This window comes from Ostreococcus tauri, assembly GCF_000214015.3.
Source record: "Ostreococcus tauri WGS project CAID00000000 data, contig chromosome 07, whole genome shotgun sequence".
Lineage (NCBI taxonomy): Eukaryota > Viridiplantae > Chlorophyta > Mamiellophyceae > Mamiellales > Bathycoccaceae > Ostreococcus > Ostreococcus tauri.
Genome location: NC_014432.2, coordinates 548,977 through 567,960, shown reverse-complemented (window position 1 = coordinate 567,960; position 18,984 = coordinate 548,977). Strand labels below are relative to the sequence as shown.

General features: G+C 57.3%; 9 protein-coding genes across 9 annotated transcripts; 6 read left to right on the top strand and 3 right to left on the bottom strand.

Annotated features, from left to right (window-relative positions):
* Nucleotides 1–39: 39 nt before the first annotated feature.
* On the bottom strand, nt 40–1,283 carry OT_ostta07g03520 (Mitochondrial substrate/solute carrier; the record flags this gene model as incomplete). The annotated part of the gene is made up of 2 exons (XM_022983852.1): nt 40–879; nt 1,116–1,283. The coding sequence occupies 2 exons, from the start codon at nt 1,281–1,283 to the stop codon at nt 40–42; spliced, it is 1,008 nt and encodes a 335-aa protein (XP_022839476.1).
* A 139-nt stretch (nt 1,284–1,422) lies between these two features.
* OT_ostta07g03510 (PIK-related kinase, FATC) lies at nt 1,423–9,990 on the top strand (the record flags this gene model as incomplete). Its single annotated transcript, XM_003080393.2, has 1 exon — nt 1,423–9,990. One exon carries the CDS (start codon nt 1,423–1,425, stop codon nt 9,988–9,990), a length of 8,568 nt encoding a protein of 2,855 aa, XP_003080441.2.
* A 124-nt stretch (nt 9,991–10,114) lies between these two features.
* On the bottom strand, nt 10,115–10,567 carry OT_ostta07g03500 (Protein of unknown function DUF1517; the record flags this gene model as incomplete). Its single annotated transcript, XM_003080392.2, has 1 exon — nt 10,115–10,567. The coding sequence occupies one exon, from the start codon at nt 10,565–10,567 to the stop codon at nt 10,115–10,117; it is 453 nt and encodes a 150-aa protein (XP_003080440.2).
* A 302-nt stretch (nt 10,568–10,869) lies between these two features.
* OT_ostta07g03490 (Uracil phosphoribosyl transferase) lies at nt 10,870–11,796 on the top strand (the record flags this gene model as incomplete). Its single annotated transcript, XM_022983851.1, has 1 exon — nt 10,870–11,796. The coding sequence occupies one exon, from the start codon at nt 10,870–10,872 to the stop codon at nt 11,794–11,796; it is 927 nt and encodes a 308-aa protein (XP_022839475.1).
* A 193-nt stretch (nt 11,797–11,989) lies between these two features.
* OT_ostta07g03480 (RNA 3'-terminal phosphate cyclase/enolpyruvate transferase, alpha/beta) lies at nt 11,990–13,147 on the top strand (the record flags this gene model as incomplete). Its single annotated transcript, XM_022983850.1, has 1 exon — nt 11,990–13,147. One exon carries the CDS (start codon nt 11,990–11,992, stop codon nt 13,145–13,147), a length of 1,158 nt encoding a protein of 385 aa, XP_022839474.1.
* A 274-nt stretch (nt 13,148–13,421) lies between these two features.
* On the top strand, nt 13,422–15,125 carry OT_ostta07g03470 (Protein of unknown function DUF3754; the record flags this gene model as incomplete). The annotated part of the gene is made up of 1 exon (XM_003080388.1): nt 13,422–15,125. The coding sequence occupies one exon, from the start codon at nt 13,422–13,424 to the stop codon at nt 15,123–15,125; it is 1,704 nt and encodes a 567-aa protein (XP_003080436.1).
* A 158-nt stretch (nt 15,126–15,283) lies between these two features.
* Nucleotides 15,284–15,730, top strand: OT_ostta07g03460 (Transcription factor CBF/NF-Y/archaeal histone; the record flags this gene model as incomplete). Its single annotated transcript, XM_022983849.1, has 1 exon — nt 15,284–15,730. One exon carries the CDS (start codon nt 15,284–15,286, stop codon nt 15,728–15,730), a length of 447 nt encoding a protein of 148 aa, XP_022839473.1.
* A 204-nt stretch (nt 15,731–15,934) lies between these two features.
* OT_ostta07g03450 (Triose-phosphate transporter domain) lies at nt 15,935–17,038 on the top strand (the record flags this gene model as incomplete). Its single annotated transcript, XM_022983848.1, has 1 exon — nt 15,935–17,038. One exon carries the CDS (start codon nt 15,935–15,937, stop codon nt 17,036–17,038), a length of 1,104 nt encoding a protein of 367 aa, XP_022839472.1.
* Nucleotides 17,039–17,299: 261 nt separating this feature from the next.
* Nucleotides 17,300–18,937, bottom strand: OT_ostta07g03440 (Nucleotidyl transferase; the record flags this gene model as incomplete). The annotated part of the gene is made up of 1 exon (XM_003080386.2): nt 17,300–18,937. One exon carries the CDS (start codon nt 18,935–18,937, stop codon nt 17,300–17,302), a length of 1,638 nt encoding a protein of 545 aa, XP_003080434.2.
* Nucleotides 18,938–18,984: the final 47 nt, after the last annotated feature.

The window sequence follows — 18,984 nt, the reverse complement described above, 5'->3', positions numbered from 1 at the left end:
ATTAGCCCGCCCGAGGTCGTCGGTTTGCTCCCTCTTGCTCTACTCGTCCTCCTTTTTGAGATTTCTCGCCTCCCACTGGTGCACGATCGCGTCTGCTACCATGAAAGTGACGGCTTGCCCCGGAGGGATGCGCATCAAACGCGGGAGCAGCCCCTTCCACATCGCGAGGATGCCCTCTTCTTTGGGGATGAGATACAACGCGTGCATGAAGCTCTTGTACTTGACTCCGCCCGCCTTGCTCTGCGCCATGAGACGAGTCTTAGCGACGTCAAACGGCCCAGTGGCGACCGGACCAAACGTCGCCGCTAACCCACCAGAGATCATCGACTGTACCGGATGTAACATCTTCCCATCGCCATCGTGCTTGTCCCACAAAAATCTGTCAACTTGCGCCTTAGCGGTGAACAAGCACATTTGGTTGGTTCCGTTTCTCGCGATTGTCGGCCCCGCGCCGTTCCACAGCGCTCGCACACCCTCCTCCTTAATGATCGTCTGCGCACAGTGCACGGTGCCCTTGTACTTCAACTGATCCATCGCCAACCCCTTTTGCTGCTGCAATCGAATCTTTACTACCTCGAACGGGGTCACGATTACGAGCGCCTCGGTGACGCCTGCGCCGAAACCCGCCAACATTCGCCTCCCCGTGCTGAGTTCTCCATTTTCATCCCTCAGCGCCGCCTGATACGTCGCGTTCGTCCCCATTCGAAGCATGTACTTGAAGCACAAATGCGTCGCGAACGCGTTCAAGCCCTTCCATAAAGCTCCCAATCCTTCCTCGGCGTGAATCTTCCGAAAGCAGTCCACCACGCCCTTGTACTGACCCGTTTTATCCAACTGCAAACGCGTCTTCACCACGTCCACGGGCTGTAAGCAGCACGCCTACGATTTTAGAAACGCGCGTTAACAAAAGAATTAGTCCTCGCGTTCACGTCGAATCACCCTTCACTCGATCGACCCTCCCACTCGTCCTTCTCCCGTCCCGGCGCGTTCGCCCTCGCGCGCGCCGACCGCCCCGCGCGTCATCCGCGTCGTCACCCGACCCCTCCGAATCACGCGCACGCGCCGTCGATCGACCGTTGCATTTGCACAGACCGCGACGCGGTCCACGCGCGCACCTCGATGATGCCACCGAACGATCCCGAGACCCCCTTGACGATTGGCATCATGGCGGCGCCTCGAGCGCTGAGCTCCACTTTATTCGTTTTCTCGCTCGCCGAGGACGCGGTGAAGCCCCTGAGGGCGCGCAGAGCGGGCACATCGTACGCGTTACTCGGTGCCGGCATCGCGCGCGCGGACGCGGGGGAGTGACGCGCACGGGACGGAGAGGGCGAATCGGTGGATGGTTTGACATTTTTTTTTTAAATCTCGGCTCAACAGCTGCGCGATCGAATCTGTGTCATCTGCACACCGTCGCGCGTGGTGATGACGGCGTCGCACGGCGGACCGATCACGCTCGAGAGTGTATTACGGGCGCTGCGTCCGCGTCGTCCGAGCGCGAACGATGGCGCGACGACGACGGGACGTGGCGATGATGATGAGGATTTGGGAAAAAATCTAAAGGTGCAACTGCCAAACATGCTCGCGTTGCTCCGACCGAGAGGTGGATCGAACGGGAATGCGAGCGAGGAGGCGACGCAGGTGCTCGCGCTGTTGAGACAGGCTTTGCGACGGCATCCGGGGGTGTTTGAGCCGGGGGGTGGGACGAGTGCGGCGCGAGTGTTCGCGAGCGTCTTTGCGCTGAGCGCGAGCGCGGACGCGTGCGGGAAGACTCGGGAGAGCGCGCGAGCGGTGATGTTCGGGTTATTGAGCGCGGCGTCAAAGAGCGATGGACGAGCGATGCACGAACTGTGTAAAGGGTGCGTGGAGCTGGCGAGCGATGCGAAGAAGACGCTGGAGTTATTTGCGCGCGGAGGAAGAGGCGGAGAGGTGGACGAGGAGCACGAGTACGACGACGACGCAGCTGCGGCGCTGAACAAGGGAACGGTGGTGCTGTGTTGTTTCGACGACGCGATGGCGCACGTGAAGCGCTCGGAGGAGTCGGCGTCTTCAGGACGGACGGTGGACGCGTCGGCGACAACGTCGACCGTGCCATCCGCGCCGTCCGCGCCGTCCACGAGCACCGGATTGATGATCGAGGTACAGAGTTTAGAGTGTGCGATCAACATCACCATCACTGCGTGCAAACTTTTGGAGTGCGCGCTGGCGACAAATCCGCAAAACGTCACGCCGTTGATGACGAGCGAGCTCTTGTTCTCGCTCTCGCGTTTGCTCGTGATCAGCTCTCGCGAAGTGCAGCTTGCGGCGGCATCCGCGCTCAAAGTCATCATATCGGATATACCTATCGTGATCGTGCCGTGCGATACCATCTTAGCTTCCGTTGCGAGCGTTTTGACGGAGCGTCCGCTGAAGATTGACGATAAAGTCGTCATAGAGTTGGTTTACGTGCTCAAGGAGCTTGCAGGCGAGGATGTATTTCGCAAGCACGTAAACGTGTTAGTGACATCTATATTGAGCGCGATCGACGCGGCGAGGGACGAGTCCATTCGCGCGGCACTCTTCGACGTGCTTCGAACGTGTTTGTCGATGAGGCCATCGTTAGCGATTCAAGCCATGGCGCTGCTGCCGCACGCCGTGGCTGCAGAGGGCTCGGACGCATTGATAGAATGCTTGGCCATGGCGTTTTCAAACATAAAGGAGCAAGACAGCGAGGGCGAGATGGAGAGTGAGAAACGATCGCGATTGAACGAGGGCGAGGGCGAGGAACAGCCCACCGTGAATTTCGATTACAAGGCTCGAATGGAGTGGATAGAGAGTTGCGTTGTGGCGGCATTAGAGTTTCTAGGCGGTCCGGATTCCTCGATGAAAAGGGACGAGGGAGCGAGACAGTTGGAACGCGCAGACTCTATGGACTTTGATGAAATGCTGCGCGTCGGTGCACCGAGCGACTACCAACGCGTGATCGCGATTTCCGTCATCGTGCGTTCCATCGCAGCCTCCGACGGCTCGCTGCGCATGAAACGCATCGCAGCACAAGTCACGTACAAGTGGCTCGGGTGGATTCGCGGATACAGCGACGACGCATCTAAAGCACCGACAACCGCAATGTACGCGCTATTGGCCGCGGCGGCTAACTGTTTAGTAAACGTGAAGGGAGACAAGGAGCACAGGATCCCGCCGTTACTCAGTGCTAAAGACATTTCGCTCGACGTTCTCACGTGGCCGTGGACCTCGATAGCGCGACGGGATCAAAATGCAGTCGTGGACGCGATGACCATCGATGGTGATCGAACAGCGAAACTTGCCGCTCTCAATCTCGCCGTATCCTTGGCGTCGTTGGAACTGTCTGGGGAAAAGGTGAGCTCTGAAGCAGCTCGACAAGTTCTCACAAGAGCGTTTTCTGATCGGGACGCGGGCGTTCGCTCGGCCGCCGCGATTGCGCTGCCCTTTGTGCATGTACTCGCATCATCGCCTCCCTCCGGCATCGGAGCGCTGCAACGACTAAGCGCGTTGAAGGATGCAAGCGAAATGCCAGTGCGAAACGCTTTCGCGACAGCGCTCGCAGGTCTGGCCGCCGCCGGTGTTCTCCATGGAATCAAGAAGGCCGCCGGGAACGACGCGATTCGAAGGGCCGCTCGATTGCACGGAAACACCGCGGTGACCGCGGCGTTCAAGTCGTGCACGCACGAACTAGGGAGCGACGAGGCGAAGGCAGCAATGCAACAGCTCATGCGTTCCATGAAATCGTTCCATGAAGTCGTACGACGAGAGGTTATGAAGGCCGTAAACGCGGTCGATGGGAGTACCATCGCTCCCGGATTACCGCAGACGCCAGGTCCATTCAACAAGAACAGACGTCGTCTCACGGGGGGTACCCCTCGCTCGAACAAGCGGACGCATGATGTAACGCCATCGGTGCTAAACGCCGCTCTGACGTTGCAAGACTTGAACAGCGCTGGACAACTTGAAGGCGCCATCTTGGATGAACGTGACACAGACGGATTAGTTGCGTCAAGCGGGCTGCGTTCTCTTCGATATTCATTTGAGCTATTCAGCGCCGCTGGCGATTTCACTGAGAACGGGGATACACTGAGCGGTGCGTGGACGCTCGCACAAGCGGCTTTGAAAACGGCTCACCATAAGTCGTCCCGAGTCCGCGAGGCTTTGTATGAGGCTGCGCCAGCGATGGTGGCGGATGAAATCTTACTCGAGATGGCGCCGGCGAAGAACGAGAAAACGGAAGAGCGTAGAAGAAGCAGCAGCGCCGCGGTTCAGTACGAACAAGCCGTGGAGAACGCACAACTCACAATCGGTGTTCAAATTCTTCGTAACTTGAAGGAGAGCATAGACAGCGCGCCCGATTCCTTCATCAAGGAGTCGACTCTTCGTACGTTTGCCGCAGTCGCGGAGAATCTGAAAATTCCTAGCGCTCGATCAGCCGCTGTCATGGTGTACTTCAAGAATATTATTGACATGGATCTGACGGCGCAGAACTGTGCGATTTATTTGCTCCGTCGTCTGGCGAAGAAAAAGCATGTCCGCACGAGAGAGTTACTCCTCGGGACGCAAGACGTCGCCTCTGAGATTGGCTGTCGTCTTCCGACACACGAGCACGCTATTTCTACGCTCGCTGAGTTGGCTAAAATGTCGCCACGCCAGCTGATCGAAGAAATCCTACCGCTGTCCATGATGCGACTGATACGAAACGCAATCAGCGGTGCCGGTGGAAATGGTGACGACGTATCCATCTTGGAGGCGTACGCGAGACTTTTGAACAAGAACTTGCACCAGATTGTGAGCGAATACAGCTACGAAGCGATCGCAGAGCTCATCAATCCAAGGACTGTAAAACCTCTGAGCGAGCAAGAAAGTCAGTCAGTCAAAATGTTCTTACAGAAACATAGCCATGACGATCTCTTGAGTCTCATTTCAAAGCAAAAAGTGTTCATCATGAAGGCGTTGATCACGCGTGCGGGGGCGATGATGAAGGATGAGCAGGAAGACATGATCAACACCGCGGCAACGATGTTGACCGTGTTCAAGAATCTTGCCGATGCGGCGCAGTCAGATGCTCAAGAGGTGAGCGACTTTTTCCGACCGCACTTTACCCGCATGGAGATGGTTCTATACGATAAAAATGGAGACATGCTGTCGCACAAACGGTACATCCGTTCCCTCACTATCATGGTTTCGATAATCGGCAAGCACTTGCCGCAGTTTGCGCCTAAGGTCATGGCACACCTTGCACACGCACTGAACAACCAAGAGCTCCGACGAACGGCTTTGCAAAGTTGGAGAATCTTGGTACAAGTCTTATCAGAGCGACCGGAACACTTGCAGCGAGCCGCTGGACAAATAGTCGTAGCCATGTTGCCGTACTTGGATGCCGACATGGCGCACAAAGATGACGACGGCACTTCGGACAAGGTCGCGCAAGCAAGGGCCCTGGAAGATGCGAGTCAAGCCGCCGCTGTGATAGACGAGCTTGTTTTACGCAGGGGTGACGTTATGCGAGGTCATCTGGATAGGTTACCGATGTTGCCAACCGTTCCACGTCTGCAGAATGCGAACGCACGAATAGCCCAAGAGCGAGGTCGTGTCTCGCTTCGCCAACTTCTCGCCAGTTTGACAGAAAGCTTGGCGGATGAGTCCCTCGCAGTTCGCGCGACTGCTCTAGCCGAAATACGACGTCGTTTGAAGAGTCCAGAGAATGGGAACGAAATCCAAGAGCTCATTCAGGGTTTTGAAGGGTCCGCGGCAGATACGACAATGAGCGCGCTCGTCTCGGCTCTCTTGAAGTGCTGTGAGGGTGAAGGATCGAGCGAGGCTTCACGACGAGTGCAACGAGCCGCAGCAAGCTGCCTGAGCGAACTTGGTGCTGTGGATCCCGGTCGATTGTTGATCGAAACCCAATCCGTGCAACCGCTTCACAGCGATTCAGCGACGGTGGCAAGTAGTCTACTCGTGGATCATCTTGCCAGAACAGTGCGAGGGGCGAACGATTCGGAGATGTTGGATGCTGCGGCGTACGCTGTACAGTGTGTTCTCATCCATGTTGGCTGTCGTCCAGATCAAGTGGACGAGGATGATGCAGTCGGTCTTGATCTACCGAAGGGTCACACTCCTGAAGGCATTGAGTTTTGGGACTCGCTCCCGGAGGAAGCACGCGTCGTTCTCGCTCCGTGCCTGACGTCCATGTATCTCATCGGTGGCCTGAGCAAGGAATCCAATGTGAAGCAGCGACCTTTGTACGGCAGCCCAGCATCGGGTACGACCTACAACAAATGGATCGTGCAGTGGTGTCGGGCATTGGCGCTGGAGGCATCGGGTCCAAACGCACCGCTTTTTAAGGCGACCATGAGTGTGTTCCGTCACGATATTCGCATTGCCCTCTTTCTGTTACCGTATATGGTGCTTGATGCGATTCTGTGTAATGAGGCGCGTAAAGATGAAGTGTACGTAGAAATCGTGGCGGTACTCAACGACGCAGCCGGAAGTGATGCGACGGGCGAAGACTACAACTTGACTGGATCAGGTGCATCCCAAGGACGTACCGAACTCGCGGCGCAGACGATTTTCTCGCTTCTTGATCGACTCAAGAGATGGGGTGACGCAAATGCGCAGCACGATCCAAAGAGCGCCGAAGTCGTGCACTGCTTACTGGAAGATTTGTCGTACACGTTACTCGCCAAAGCTGCGCAGCGGTGCGGCGCCAGCGCTCGATCCCTGATGTACTTTGAGGACTATCTGAGATCGAACAGGATGGTCCTGAACCAGGCAACATGCGTCAAGCAGCAGGACATCATGGACAACGACGTGAGCTTTTTGGCAACTGTGTATCAAGGCCTGGCCGAATCGGATGCGCTCACATCGATACCGCGTCTGCGCGCCACGCCACAGCCCGAAGATCAACTTCTGCAGCACGAAGAGGCAGGCGAGTGGGAGCAAGCGTTGGTTCATTACGAAAGCGCCATGCAACGTGGTGAGGATTCGGTGCACAATCTCGGTATCTCCGTCGCCGAGTGGGGTCGCTTGCGGTGCTTACAAGGGCTTGGACATCTTCGAGCCGTCAAGCGCGAAGTTGAAAATCTCATTCGCACTCGTCCCGATGCACCGACGAGCTTGGCTGAGGCCGGCGCGGCGGCGGCTTGGAGACTCGGTCAATGGGACGATTTGGACTCGCTATTGAGTAAGATCGATTCTGAAAATTCAACGCACCTCGGCGGTAGCTTGAAACGCTCGTACAGACAGTTAAACGTCGCGCCGTCGGCGCTGACACCAAGTGGAATGCCATTGACCACCAGCATCGGGCTTCAAATGAACGCTGATGTACCTCAATTGAGCGCGGACGCTGCCATCGGACGTGTGCTTCTCGCAATGCAGAAGAATGACAGTCAGGCGTTCAACTTAGCGTGCGCTTCCGCGAGAGACGCACTCATCACGCCACTTCGAGCGGCATCGATGGAAGGAAGCTATCTCCGATCACACGCAGCGCTGGTGCAGTTGCATCTTCTTCATGAAGCCGAATCAGCATACGAAGCCGTGCTTCTCACGCAAGAAGCGCGCAAGGAGGCCGCCGCGTCCAAATCACACGTGCCAACAGATAGATCCTCAGGCATCCCCGTGTGCGCGCTAAAGGAATTGGCGTTTTGGGGCGATCGTCTGGAGCGAACTCCTCCGAACATGGCCACACGCGAACCGATCTTAGCTTTTCGTCGCACCATCTACAAATTGCTCGGCGCCAAGTCCGCCGCTTCACAGACATGGTTACAACAAGCGAAGGTTGCGAGAAGCGCCGGGCACTATGGAGCCGCTCAACTGGCACTGTTCGAGGCGCGATCGGAGACCGGTATGTCGCTGCCCCTCGCCTTGGAACAGGCTAAACTTCTATGGGCAGCGGAGAGCCCTCAGCGGGCCGTGCTTGAAATTGAAGAAGCGCTGAAAGATACCGACGCAGTCACGGCGCATCCTGAACACGCCGCGAAAGCCGTACTGCGTTTAGCGCGCTGGGCTACCGTGACCGGTCAGAAACAGAAGAAAGAGATCCTTACCTTGTACTCCAACGTCATTCGAGATTATAAGAGTTGGGAGAAGTCGCACTTTCATGTTGCACGCTACATGGATGAGTGGATGAAGGATGCGGCGAAGAGAGAACTCAACGGTGAAATTGGCGCCAATCTACCCGCGTCCGTGCGGCGCAAGGGTATTGGTGACGATGATGAGGAAGCGATCGATCTCCTAAGCGAGACGGTGCGCGAATACGGCGCGAGCATCAAATACGGGCACAGACACATTTACGAGTCGCTGCCTCGCATGCTAACGCTTTGGTTCGACATTGGCGATCGAGTGTATGAGATGGAGAACATGGACAACGTCGACACTCGAAACGCCGCAAAGCTCAACAAGGTATTCACTGAAGTTCTTTACGCCATAAACACGTTCTCAGATCAGCTCCCGCTGTACAAGTGGCTCACCGCGTTGCCCCAGCTCACGTCGAGATTGGCGCACAACAGTCGAAAAGTGAGAGAGCTTGTGCAGACGCTCGTTACTCGACTCCTCATTAATTATTCAGACCAAGTCTTGTGGGCGCTCGTCCCCATGTCCCGCTCTCGCGACCCAGTTCGTGCAAAGAGTGCGAGGGATGTGCTGACGAACGCGAAACATGGGAAACAGGACAGAACCGGTATGCGCGCAGACAGAGAGCTCCTGCAAGAGTTCGCAATTGTCGCTGATCACCTGGTGAAACTGTGCAATTATGCACCAAAGACGAGTTCAAAGAGCGGTCGACCTCCGAAGGCGTTCAGCTTGCTGCAAACATTCCCAGACCTCGCATCACTGATGCCTACTCGGATTATGATCCCGGTTCAACGCTCACTCACGGCGACTCTCCCGCCGTCGGGGACAAACCCGGCGGATCACCGACCGTTTCCGCCATCGGTGCCGACGCTGTTTGAACTGCAAGATTCTGTTCAAGTGCTCGCTTCGCTTCAGCGACCGAAGAAACTGACTATGATCGGGAGTGATCGCGAGGACCACGCGTTCTTATGCAAACCCAAGGACGATCTGCGGAAGGATTTGCGGATGATGGAGTTCACTACGATGCTGAATAGACTGCTCGCGAGAGATGCGGAGAGCCGCAAGCGCAGACTGTATCTCAGAACATTCAGCGTTATCCCTCTCACTGAGGACTGTGGGATCATCGAGTGGGTACCACACACCTACGGTTTGAGGCACATCATCCAGAAGCTCTACGCTGACGATGGATTGTTCACCAAAACCTCAAACCAAGAGATCAAGGATCTGTACGAGCAGTGCAAGGGCCGCAACCCGACGTCGTGGGCCAAGGAGATTCTGAGTCGACATCCACCGGTCTTCCATCGCTGGTTCCTGGAACGATGGAAAGAACCGGCCGCCTGGTTTGCTGCTCGCACCGCGTTCGCGCACACCACGGCGGTGTGGAGCATGGTCGGTCATGTCGTCGGCTTGGGCGATCGACATGGAGAAAACATTTTGTTTGATTGCAAAACTGGCGATGCCGTGCACGTCGATTTCGCGTGTTTATTCGACAAGGGCTTAGAACTGGAACTTCCCGAGCGCGTTCCTTTCAGGCTGACGCAGAACTTGGTCGATGGACTTGGCGTCGGCGGCTACGAAGGCGTTTTCATGCGCGTATGCGAGATCACTCTCACCGTCCTGCGCTCGCATCGAGAGGCGCTCATGAGCGTCCTCGAAACGTTCGTGCATGATCCTTTGGTCGAGTGGACGAGGAGTTCAAGTCGTGATTCGGCGCGCGGACGTCATACGTCGTCGTCCACGCGCGGTAAGGACGCGTTGGAGAAGATTCGTTCGCGACTCGAAGGCGTGGTTGTTGGCGTCGGCGCGGCGCCTTCACTCCCGCTCTCGCCGCAGGGCCAAGCCCGTCGTCTGATCGAAGAGGCCGTGTCGTTGTCCAACCTAGGTGCGATGTACATCTGGTGGATGGCTTGGCACTGAGAGGAAGGTTTAAAACTAATAGTGTAAATTTGTATTGATAATCCGTAGATGATAGTAAACACAGCGTGGACTGTTCGAGTGATATTGTGCGCGCACACTCGTCGTCCTCACCCGATTGGTGAACTCAACGCCGTCGATTCCAGCCGTCGAACTCGTCATCACTCTCCTCGTCGTCGTCGTACGGGTTCCGTCGGTTAGCCCCTTCCTGCAGCTGCGACACGAAACCCAACACGGTGTTGAGCACGAAGAAGAAGAGCATCACGTTGAAGAAGAATCCGAGTCCCCCGAACCCGAACCCGAATCCGTACATTGGCATGATCGGCATCGGCATGAACACCGAGTTATACCCGTACCCGTACCCTCCGCCCACGAGCGGCGGCGCCGTTCGACTCTGCGCGCTCATCCGCGGCGACGCCCGGCTCGACGCCCGGAACGATCCGCCCCCGACCCGTCCACCGCTCCTCGCCGCCTCCGCCTCCTCCGGCATCACCGCACTCGTCATAAGCACCGACGCGGCGACCATGGCGGCCAACGCCGCGCGTTTCGCCCCCTCGTCGTTCGATTCCGACGCCTTCATCGCGACGCTTCGCTTCGACGTCATCGTCATCGTTCGCGCCTTCGCACCCTTCATCGTCGCGCGCGTCGCGGTCGCGCGCGTCGACGTGCGCAGACATCCTCTCGCGAGCATCATCGCCCTCCGTTTCGTCGACGATCGAGCGTCGAACGGGGCGCAGTGAGACGGCGATGGGACGAGGCGATCGTATCCGATCGAGAGATGTGTCAGCCTTCGGCACCCGAGGGACTATTTTCGAGTCGTGACTGGTGCACAGTATGAACCCTACGCGTGTGAAGGAAAAACACACAAGTTTTGTTTTGACGATGGATTTGCGACGAGCTCGACCCGCGTCGCTGCCGCAGAGCGACGCGCGCGCGCGAGCGAGCGTGGTGAAACGAATGATGTCGACGATGGCATCGATGTTCGTGACGGTGAGTGGTCGAGGCGCGCGCGAAGGGGCGACGCGAGGTCGGAGAGGGACGATGACGACCGAGACGACGACCAAGGTGACGACGACGCGTGTGAGTGGAAATATGCGACGCGCGGGGGTGAAAACGCGCGCGGATGCGTCGGAGGGACCGCCCAGGGCGCAACCGAACCCGAATCAGATGTTAGTGCTCGTCCCGCCGCACCCGTTGTTAAAGCACTGGCTCGCCGTGGCGCGAAACGTGCAGACGCCGCCGCCGATCTTCCGAGCGGCGATGGCGGAGATCGGGAGGATTTTGATCTATGAATGCGGTAGAGATTGGCTGCAAACGTTCGAGGCGCAAGTACAGGGACCGCTGGCGATCGCGGACGTGGAATACGTGAACCCGGAAAAGCCGGTGTGTGTAGTGCCAATTTTGCGCGCCGGGTTGACCCTGTTGGAGGAGAGCGCGAGCGTGTTGCCGAGCTCCGTGACGTATCACTTGGGGTACGTTCGGGACGAGGAGACGCTGCAGCCGAAACTGTACCTGAACAAGCTCCCGAAGCAGTTCGCGGAGGACTCGCAGATTTTGGTGAGCGACCCGATGCTGGCGACGGGCGGAACCATCGTCGCCGCCATAGACGAAATGGTCTCCAGAGGCGCGTCACCGAAAAATATCCGAATCATATGCGTCGTTGCCAGTCCTGTGGCGCTGACACAGCTCAGCGAGCGGTACCCGGGACTTCGCGTGTACGCCGCGATGATCGACGAAGTCCTCAACGATGACGGCTACATAGTACCCGGTTTGGGCGACGCTGGCGATCGCGCGTTCGGCACGATGTGATCTCGACACTCGATGCACCGGTAAACAATTCATTTTCAAATCTATTCCTCCACCGGTTCTCCCATCCGAGTCTCCAATCGCTCGCGACGCCCACCTTAATCTCCACGTCTCGTTCACCGCGCGAGAGCTCGCTCGAGCTTCGTTCGGGCTCCTCGAAACCACCGCACATCTGGGCGCCCGCACCCTCCTCAAAATGCCCTCGGACGTCGTGCGATTCACCGGCGCCAAGGACTTCCGCGCTCGCGTCCTCTGTTCCGTCCTCAGCGGTAAACCGCTCGTCATTCGCGACGTGCGAAGCGCCTCGCGTCCCGACGCCGCCGCCGCCTCGGTCGGTTTGCGCGATTACGAAATCTCCTTCCTCCGGCTCGTCGATAAGCTGACGAACGGAACGAAGATCGTTATCGGCGAAGACGGAACGTCTCTGAGGTTTGAGCCCGGGGTCGTTCGCGGTGGACGAAGGTTGACGCACGAGTGCGCGGCGAGTCGAGGGGTCGGGTACTACGTCGAGCCGACGCTCGCGCTCGGATTGTTCGCGAAGAAACCGATCGAGTTGACGCTGACTGGAGTGACGAACGACGACGCCGACGTGAGCGTGGATGTGTTTAGGACGGTGACGCTGCCGATGCTGAAGAAACACTTCGGGGTGGAGGATGGGTTGGGATTGGAGGTGACGCGGAGAGGGTGTCCGCCGGGTGGCGGCGGGAGCGTGACGCTGACACTGCCTATAGTGAAGACGCTGCCGACGCTGGATTGGTGCGACGAGGGGTTGGTGAAACGGGTGCGTGGGGTGACGTTCACGTGTAAGGTTTCGCCGCAGAACGGGAATCGGATGGTTGACGCGGCGCGCGGGGTGCTGAATAAGTTCATTCCAGACGTGTACATTTTCACGGACCATCACGTCGGGCCTGAGGCGGGGAAGAGTCCAGGGTACGGGCTCTCTCTCGTCGCGGAGACGACTACGGGATGCGTGCTCGGCGCGGACGGCGCCTCCACCGCGTGCTCGTCTGCCAAGGACGAGGCCTCGGGTGTGGACTGGAGCGACGACGCCGAGGCGCGCGTGCCCGAAGACATTGGCCGTCGCGTCGCCGAGGCTCTCGTCGCCGAGATCCAGCGCGGAGGCGTCGTCGACAGCACACACCAGTCCCTTGCTTTGATACTTTTGGCTTGTGGCCCTGAACAGGTGTCGCGCGTGCGTCTGGGCCAGCTCACGCCGCGCGCCATAGACACCCTGCGAGTCATCAAGTCTTTCTTTGGTGTTGTCTTCCACGTCCAACCCGAGATCGAGAGCGGCACCGTCTTCTGCTCGTGCGTCGGCGTGGGTCTGAAAAACGTCGCCAAGCGGAGCACGTAATCTCTTATCCTCTCGTCTTGACCTAGCGCGTGTGAGTATGATTTCCTAGCCCCTAGCCGACACGTCCGATGCCGTCACGGCACATCCAAGTTGGATTATCCAACTAGGTACCACTCTCGCGCACGTGTCGAAACCCATTTGGCTCCCCACACTACACCGCGCTCGCGCCTTTCGCTCGCGCCGCACTCGCACACGTTCGAAACACCCTCGCGCTTTACGTCGCGACGCGCGCGCGAGACGGTGACACGCGTTCGATCGCGAATTCACCAAAGTCATGGCCTCGACGCTGAATGATTCGACCGCTGACGACGGTAACGTCGTGCGCATCGCGCACAGCGCGCACATTCCGGTGGGTCTGAGCTTCCTGCGCGACGCTGCGCTGGAGATGGTGCCGGAGAGCGACCGTGCGGCGGTGGGAGACGTGATCCGTATGGTGCGAAGCCTATTTCATTACGGAGCGCTGGCGAAACGGGATCGAATCAAGCGAGACTTCGATCTGGCGAACGTGGTGAAGGGTGAGGAACGAAGCGTTGGGTACGGGGAAGGGATGCTCACGCCGACGAATTTTGAGGCGGCGAGCGTGGATTTCGTCGGGGAGTTTTGCGCGCTTATGGCCGACGCTGAGTTCACGCTGCTGACGCAGCAGGAGTGGGAACTCGCAAGCGCGGAGGACTTCTTGTTCACGCTTCCGGTGCACGTCGACTGGGCGAGCCACGACGAGTCGCTCCTAAAGACGTTCTTGAGTAAGAATCCGTCGCTCGCGAGCGGGTTGCCGCAGTTCAGCCAAAAGGCGCTGGTTTTCAAGCGCGGTTACGGCATCGCCAAGGCGAAAGGGTTGTTCATCATGGAGAAGATCGAGATGTTGCTCAGCATGCTCGTCAAGGAGCCGTTCTTGAAGTTGATTGGTCAGTCAAAGCCGGTCTTCGTGAACGTGCGCGCGTCGAAGCAGAAAACGACGGAGTCGTCAGAGCCAGAGCGAAACGTGACGTCGTTCGAGCGTCTCACGCTTAGACGACTGATGCCAAATATTTTCGTCCTGCTGCGTAAGCTCTTCTCGACGCTCGAGATTCAGGAACCAACATTCAAGGAGGTGGTGCTGCTTTATCGCATGGCCCAACCACGCCCGAACGAGCCCTCGGGCCCGTCCGGTGCCGGACCTCTTATCATCAAGTCGTTCACCAACATCCCGATGGCAGATCTCGAGATGATCTTCCCCGACAAGACCATGTCTGTGAAGCTGTCGGAGATGATCCAAAACGGTATCGCCATTGTTCTGGCGATCGGCACGCTCATCTGGGCGTTGATCAAGGGCGAAGTCTGGACCAAGAAGATGCAAACAATTCTGCTTGCGTCGCTCGGTAAGCTTGGTCAGTCCTACACCGCCGTAAACGCCGCTAAGATGCGCTATTCCGGCATGATGGCGAAGGAACTCATCGCAAAGAGCGCGAACTCTCAAGATGGGATGTTGATGCACCTTCTGGAATCGATGGAGGATCAAGAGTGCAAGGAAATGGTTCTCGCGTTTGTCATCCTGACCATCCGAGGAAAAAGCATGACGCTCAAGGAGATTGACATCGAGTGCGAGGTCTTCCTCAAGAATGTCTTCGGCGTGGACGTCGACTTCGACGTCGAGGGTAGCATCATTAAACTCCTTCGAGAGGGTCTGGTCGAGCAGCGCGCCGGAGTGCTCTACGCCGCGACGCCGCTCAAGACGGCGCTCGCCCTCCTGGACAATAAGTGGGACAATCTTTTCGACTATAACCTCGACGCCGTCGACACCGGTCGCACGAGCGCGCTCGACGGATACAAAAACGCTCACCCTGACACGGTCGAGGCTAGTCTACGAGACGCACTCAATGCGACAGATAAAGAGCGAGCGAAAATAGCGACCGAGCTCAAGGCTCAAAACGACGAGCTCACCAAGCAAGTTGGACAGCTCTCCAACTCCCTCAAGGGCTTTAACTGGCGCTATACGTGATAACAATTAGATGCCACGTCTTGTACCGGTAAACATGAAAAGTAAAGTATAGACCTAACATGCACCGCGCTCGCGCGCTCGACAGCTCGAGCAACTGGTTTCTCCCTTGCGACACACTGCATCGCGCGTCGCGCGTGCACTCTCACCTCGCGACCGTCATGGACGAGGACCTCCCGAGGGCGCACGTCAAGCGTATCGTCAAGTCCAAGCTCAACGCCCTCGATAACGTCGATGCCAAGGGACAAGCATTCGAACCAAACATTCAAAAAGATGCCCTGACCGCACACGGCGAGTGCGCGAAGATTTTCATTCACTACATCACTGCGACGGCGAACGAGATCTGTCGAGATCATCGTCGACAGACGGTGAGCGCGGAGGATGTGTTGAGGGCGATTGAAGAGTGCGACTTCGGTGAGATTGCTCTGGAAACGCGCGCGGCGCTGGAGACCTGGCAGCGGAGCGCGAAGCGGAAGCGAGACGAGAAGAAGGAGGACGAGGGAGACGATGCCGGCGATGAGAAAGATGGAGTCGCCGACGGCGATGGCGAGGATGCGGGAGATGGCGAGCAGAATGAAGCAGAGGACGCGGAGGAGCCAAATGAGTAGTCACATAGAGTTGTTTTTAGTACGTCAGTCATTCCAGAAACTTCAGACACACGCGCGCAGCGCGGCGCGACGAATCCGTCGCGTCCGCGCTGACGCGTGAACGTCTCACGAGTCGATCTAGTTCGCGAAAACGACCGTCGACGCGTAAAGATCGCTCGAGCGTCGCTCGAGCGAGGTCAACACGAACGAAGGGTGTTCAGAGCGATGGGCGCGCTCACGACGTTATCACGCGCCATTCTCGGGTTTGGGGGAAGAGATTTGCGAGATGAACGCCTCGTGCGAGCGGTGTACGCGTTCCGAGCGACGTTTTACCTCCTCGCGTGGGGCACGACGAGTGGGTTGATAATCCTGTTGAACGACGCGGTGCTGAACAAGTACGACTTCCCGTACCCGATCGCGGTGAGCGCCACGGGGCCTTTGGTCTCGTGGATCATCGCCGCCGTATTGGTGGTGACGAATCGCGTGAAGCTGGAGAAGACGCTGACGATTAGAGAGTGGTTGTTGACGGTTTTCCCGATTGGCTTCTTTACCGCGGTGACCTACGCGGCTGGGAACCAGTTGTATCTGTACCTTAGCGTCAGTTTCATACAGATGATGAAGTCGCTGTCGCCGTGCGTGGTGTTTGCGATGTTAGTGATGGCAAAGTTAGACACGCCGACGAAGCCAAAGGTGGTGTCGGTGGCGATGATGACAGTCGGCATGGGTGTGGCGTGCGCCACAGAGGAGACGTTCACGGCGCTCGGGATGACGTTGATGATCATCGGTGAAGGCGCGGAGTCGATGCGAATGGTGTTGTTTCAGAATTTCTTAGATAATCGCGGGTTCGGTCTGTTGGAGGGGTTGTTTTACACGTGTCCAGCGAACTTATTCTTCCTAGCGATAGGGGTGGCAATCTTTGAAGAGAGGGAAATATCGCTGCGGGGGGACTTAGAGATAGTTCGCCAGAATCCGTGGCCATTTATCGCGGTTTCGGTCTTGGGGTTTCTAGTTCTAATCACCACGCTCGGGGTGATCAAGACTTGTGGATCACTGACGTTCAAGGCCGCTGGTCAGTTGCGAAACATTGCCATCATTCTCATAGGCGTCATCTTCATGGGTGAGAAGACAACGTTCTTGCAGTTGTTCGGGTACGGAGTGAATGTGCTAGGATTCGCGTACTACCAAATGACTAAAGCGGACGAAGACGTCCGGAAGTTAGCCGAGGCGGAGGGTGGAACGGGTGACGAGAGTGAGCAAAAGCTTCTCGACTCGCCAAGGTCGAGCGTGAGCAACGGTAGCGACGGCGCGACAGAATTCCACAAACTATAGTGAGTACCGGTAACGGTACGTTAGTAGTGTGCATTTATTGTCTTGAAACATACAAAAGTTGATTCACTCGACTTCATTTCGTAGTTTTACACAGCGGCAGCTCTAGTGAGAGACTAAGTGTCGCACGTAGATTCTTCAGTTTAGATTTGTCAAAGCACACGTCCATGTGGTTCTATTCATGCGGTTACTTCGTTAACATGCGCCCCATGTTGATACGGCTTTTGTCGTGAGATTTTGGTAAGCCGGTTTAATATTTCGTGATTAGATGACGAAACCGTCCGGAATAATCGCACCACCCAGGATGGTGACGATGCCTTCGGTGATAACGTATCCTTCATCGGTGCGATCGAGTTCTTCAATCCCAGCCGCGTTCACGATACGCACGTTCGCGCCAATGGTGGCATCAGAATCGATGATGCACTTGCGAATGATGGTGTTCGCACCGATGTCGGGGACGCTGTTCACACCGCCGGATCGTTTCATTATTTCGTCGCGCCCGACGACGACGACGCCTTCCAGATCGACGTTCTTGTCGATAGAGGTGCACGCGCCAATGACGGAGTTCACGATGCGTGAACCGTCCTGAACGAGACATCCATCCGAGAAAATTGTTTTCTCGGTGTAAACTGAACCATGGAACGTGGTGGGCGGCAAAAAGTTCGGCTTAGTGTACACCTGACGCCCGTGTGTGAGAAGTGAAGCGGCGTCGCCGCCGACGGCGATGGATATATTCGCCTCGTAAAGGTCGCGAAGACTTCGGAGCGGTTTCCAGTAATCGGAATGTCTGAAAGCCTTCACGTCGTAACCCATATCAATCGCGTACGGTATCACGTCCTTACCGAACTCGTGTCGGTCCCCTGGCGCCACGCCAGACTTTGACGCCGTCAACAACTCCAATAGGGCGGAGTTGTTGAAAACGTACACGCCCATGTTGGCGTCGAGCTTGCAGCTTTCGAGCTCTTCCGTCGTGCACTGCATGAACTCTTCCAATTGAGCCTTCGTCGGCTTCTCAATGAAGCAATTCACTTGAGCTGTCATCTCGTCAACGTCCAGGATTCCAAAGGCGTTTGCCTGGTCAGAGGAGATTTGATTGCACGTAGCAATTGTGACATCTGCTCCCTTCAAGAAGTGCTGCTCCAAGAGCTCGGCGAAATTCATCGAGTAAAGCGCCTCCGCGGACAAAATGATGGTTGTCCCGTCGAGCTCACTCATCAAGCACTCATCGAGCGAGCCGAGCTGTCGTAAACACTCATCCTCCATGCGCATCTCGTACGTGTACTTGGTCAGCGAGCCGCTCGACAAGTGTCTCGCGACACAATCCGCGCTTCCCAACGACCACGTCTCCCCATGCTCGCGAGTTTGGCTCGTCGGTAAAACTTCAACGAAACCATTTACTTCGCCTCCGAATAATTCCGAAGGAAACGCCTTGTTCACGTGCGTCACGAGCGAGTGACTGTTGAACTGCGTCAAGACGTACAACTGACGCATCCCCGAGTTGATGAGGTTGGTCATCGGGAAATCGATCACGCGATACGTCCCAGCCAAGTGCACCGCACTCCTCGCGCGTCTTCGCGTCAACGGATTCGTCTCATCCGCCCCACCCGCGAGGATGACGCACCGCGCGTCTCGCGACTGAAATCTCCGCTTGAGCTCTCTCGACGCCGTCTTCGCCCGATCTCTTCGCACTCGCGGCGCGCGCGCATCCACCGCGATCTCACGCATCTCATCTTCAACACCCTCACCCTCCGCCTGCACCTCCAACGTCTGCTCCATCTCCCGCGCGCGCGACGTCATCGACGCGCTCGCGCGGCTCTCGAACCGTCCGCTGCTCGAGCTCGCCGTCTTCACCATCCGTCGCCCCGCCCTCGGCGCCCGCACCGCCACCGCCCTCGCCCCCATCGCACCGCTCCCACGCATCGTTCGCACGCCCGTTCGATCACCTCGAG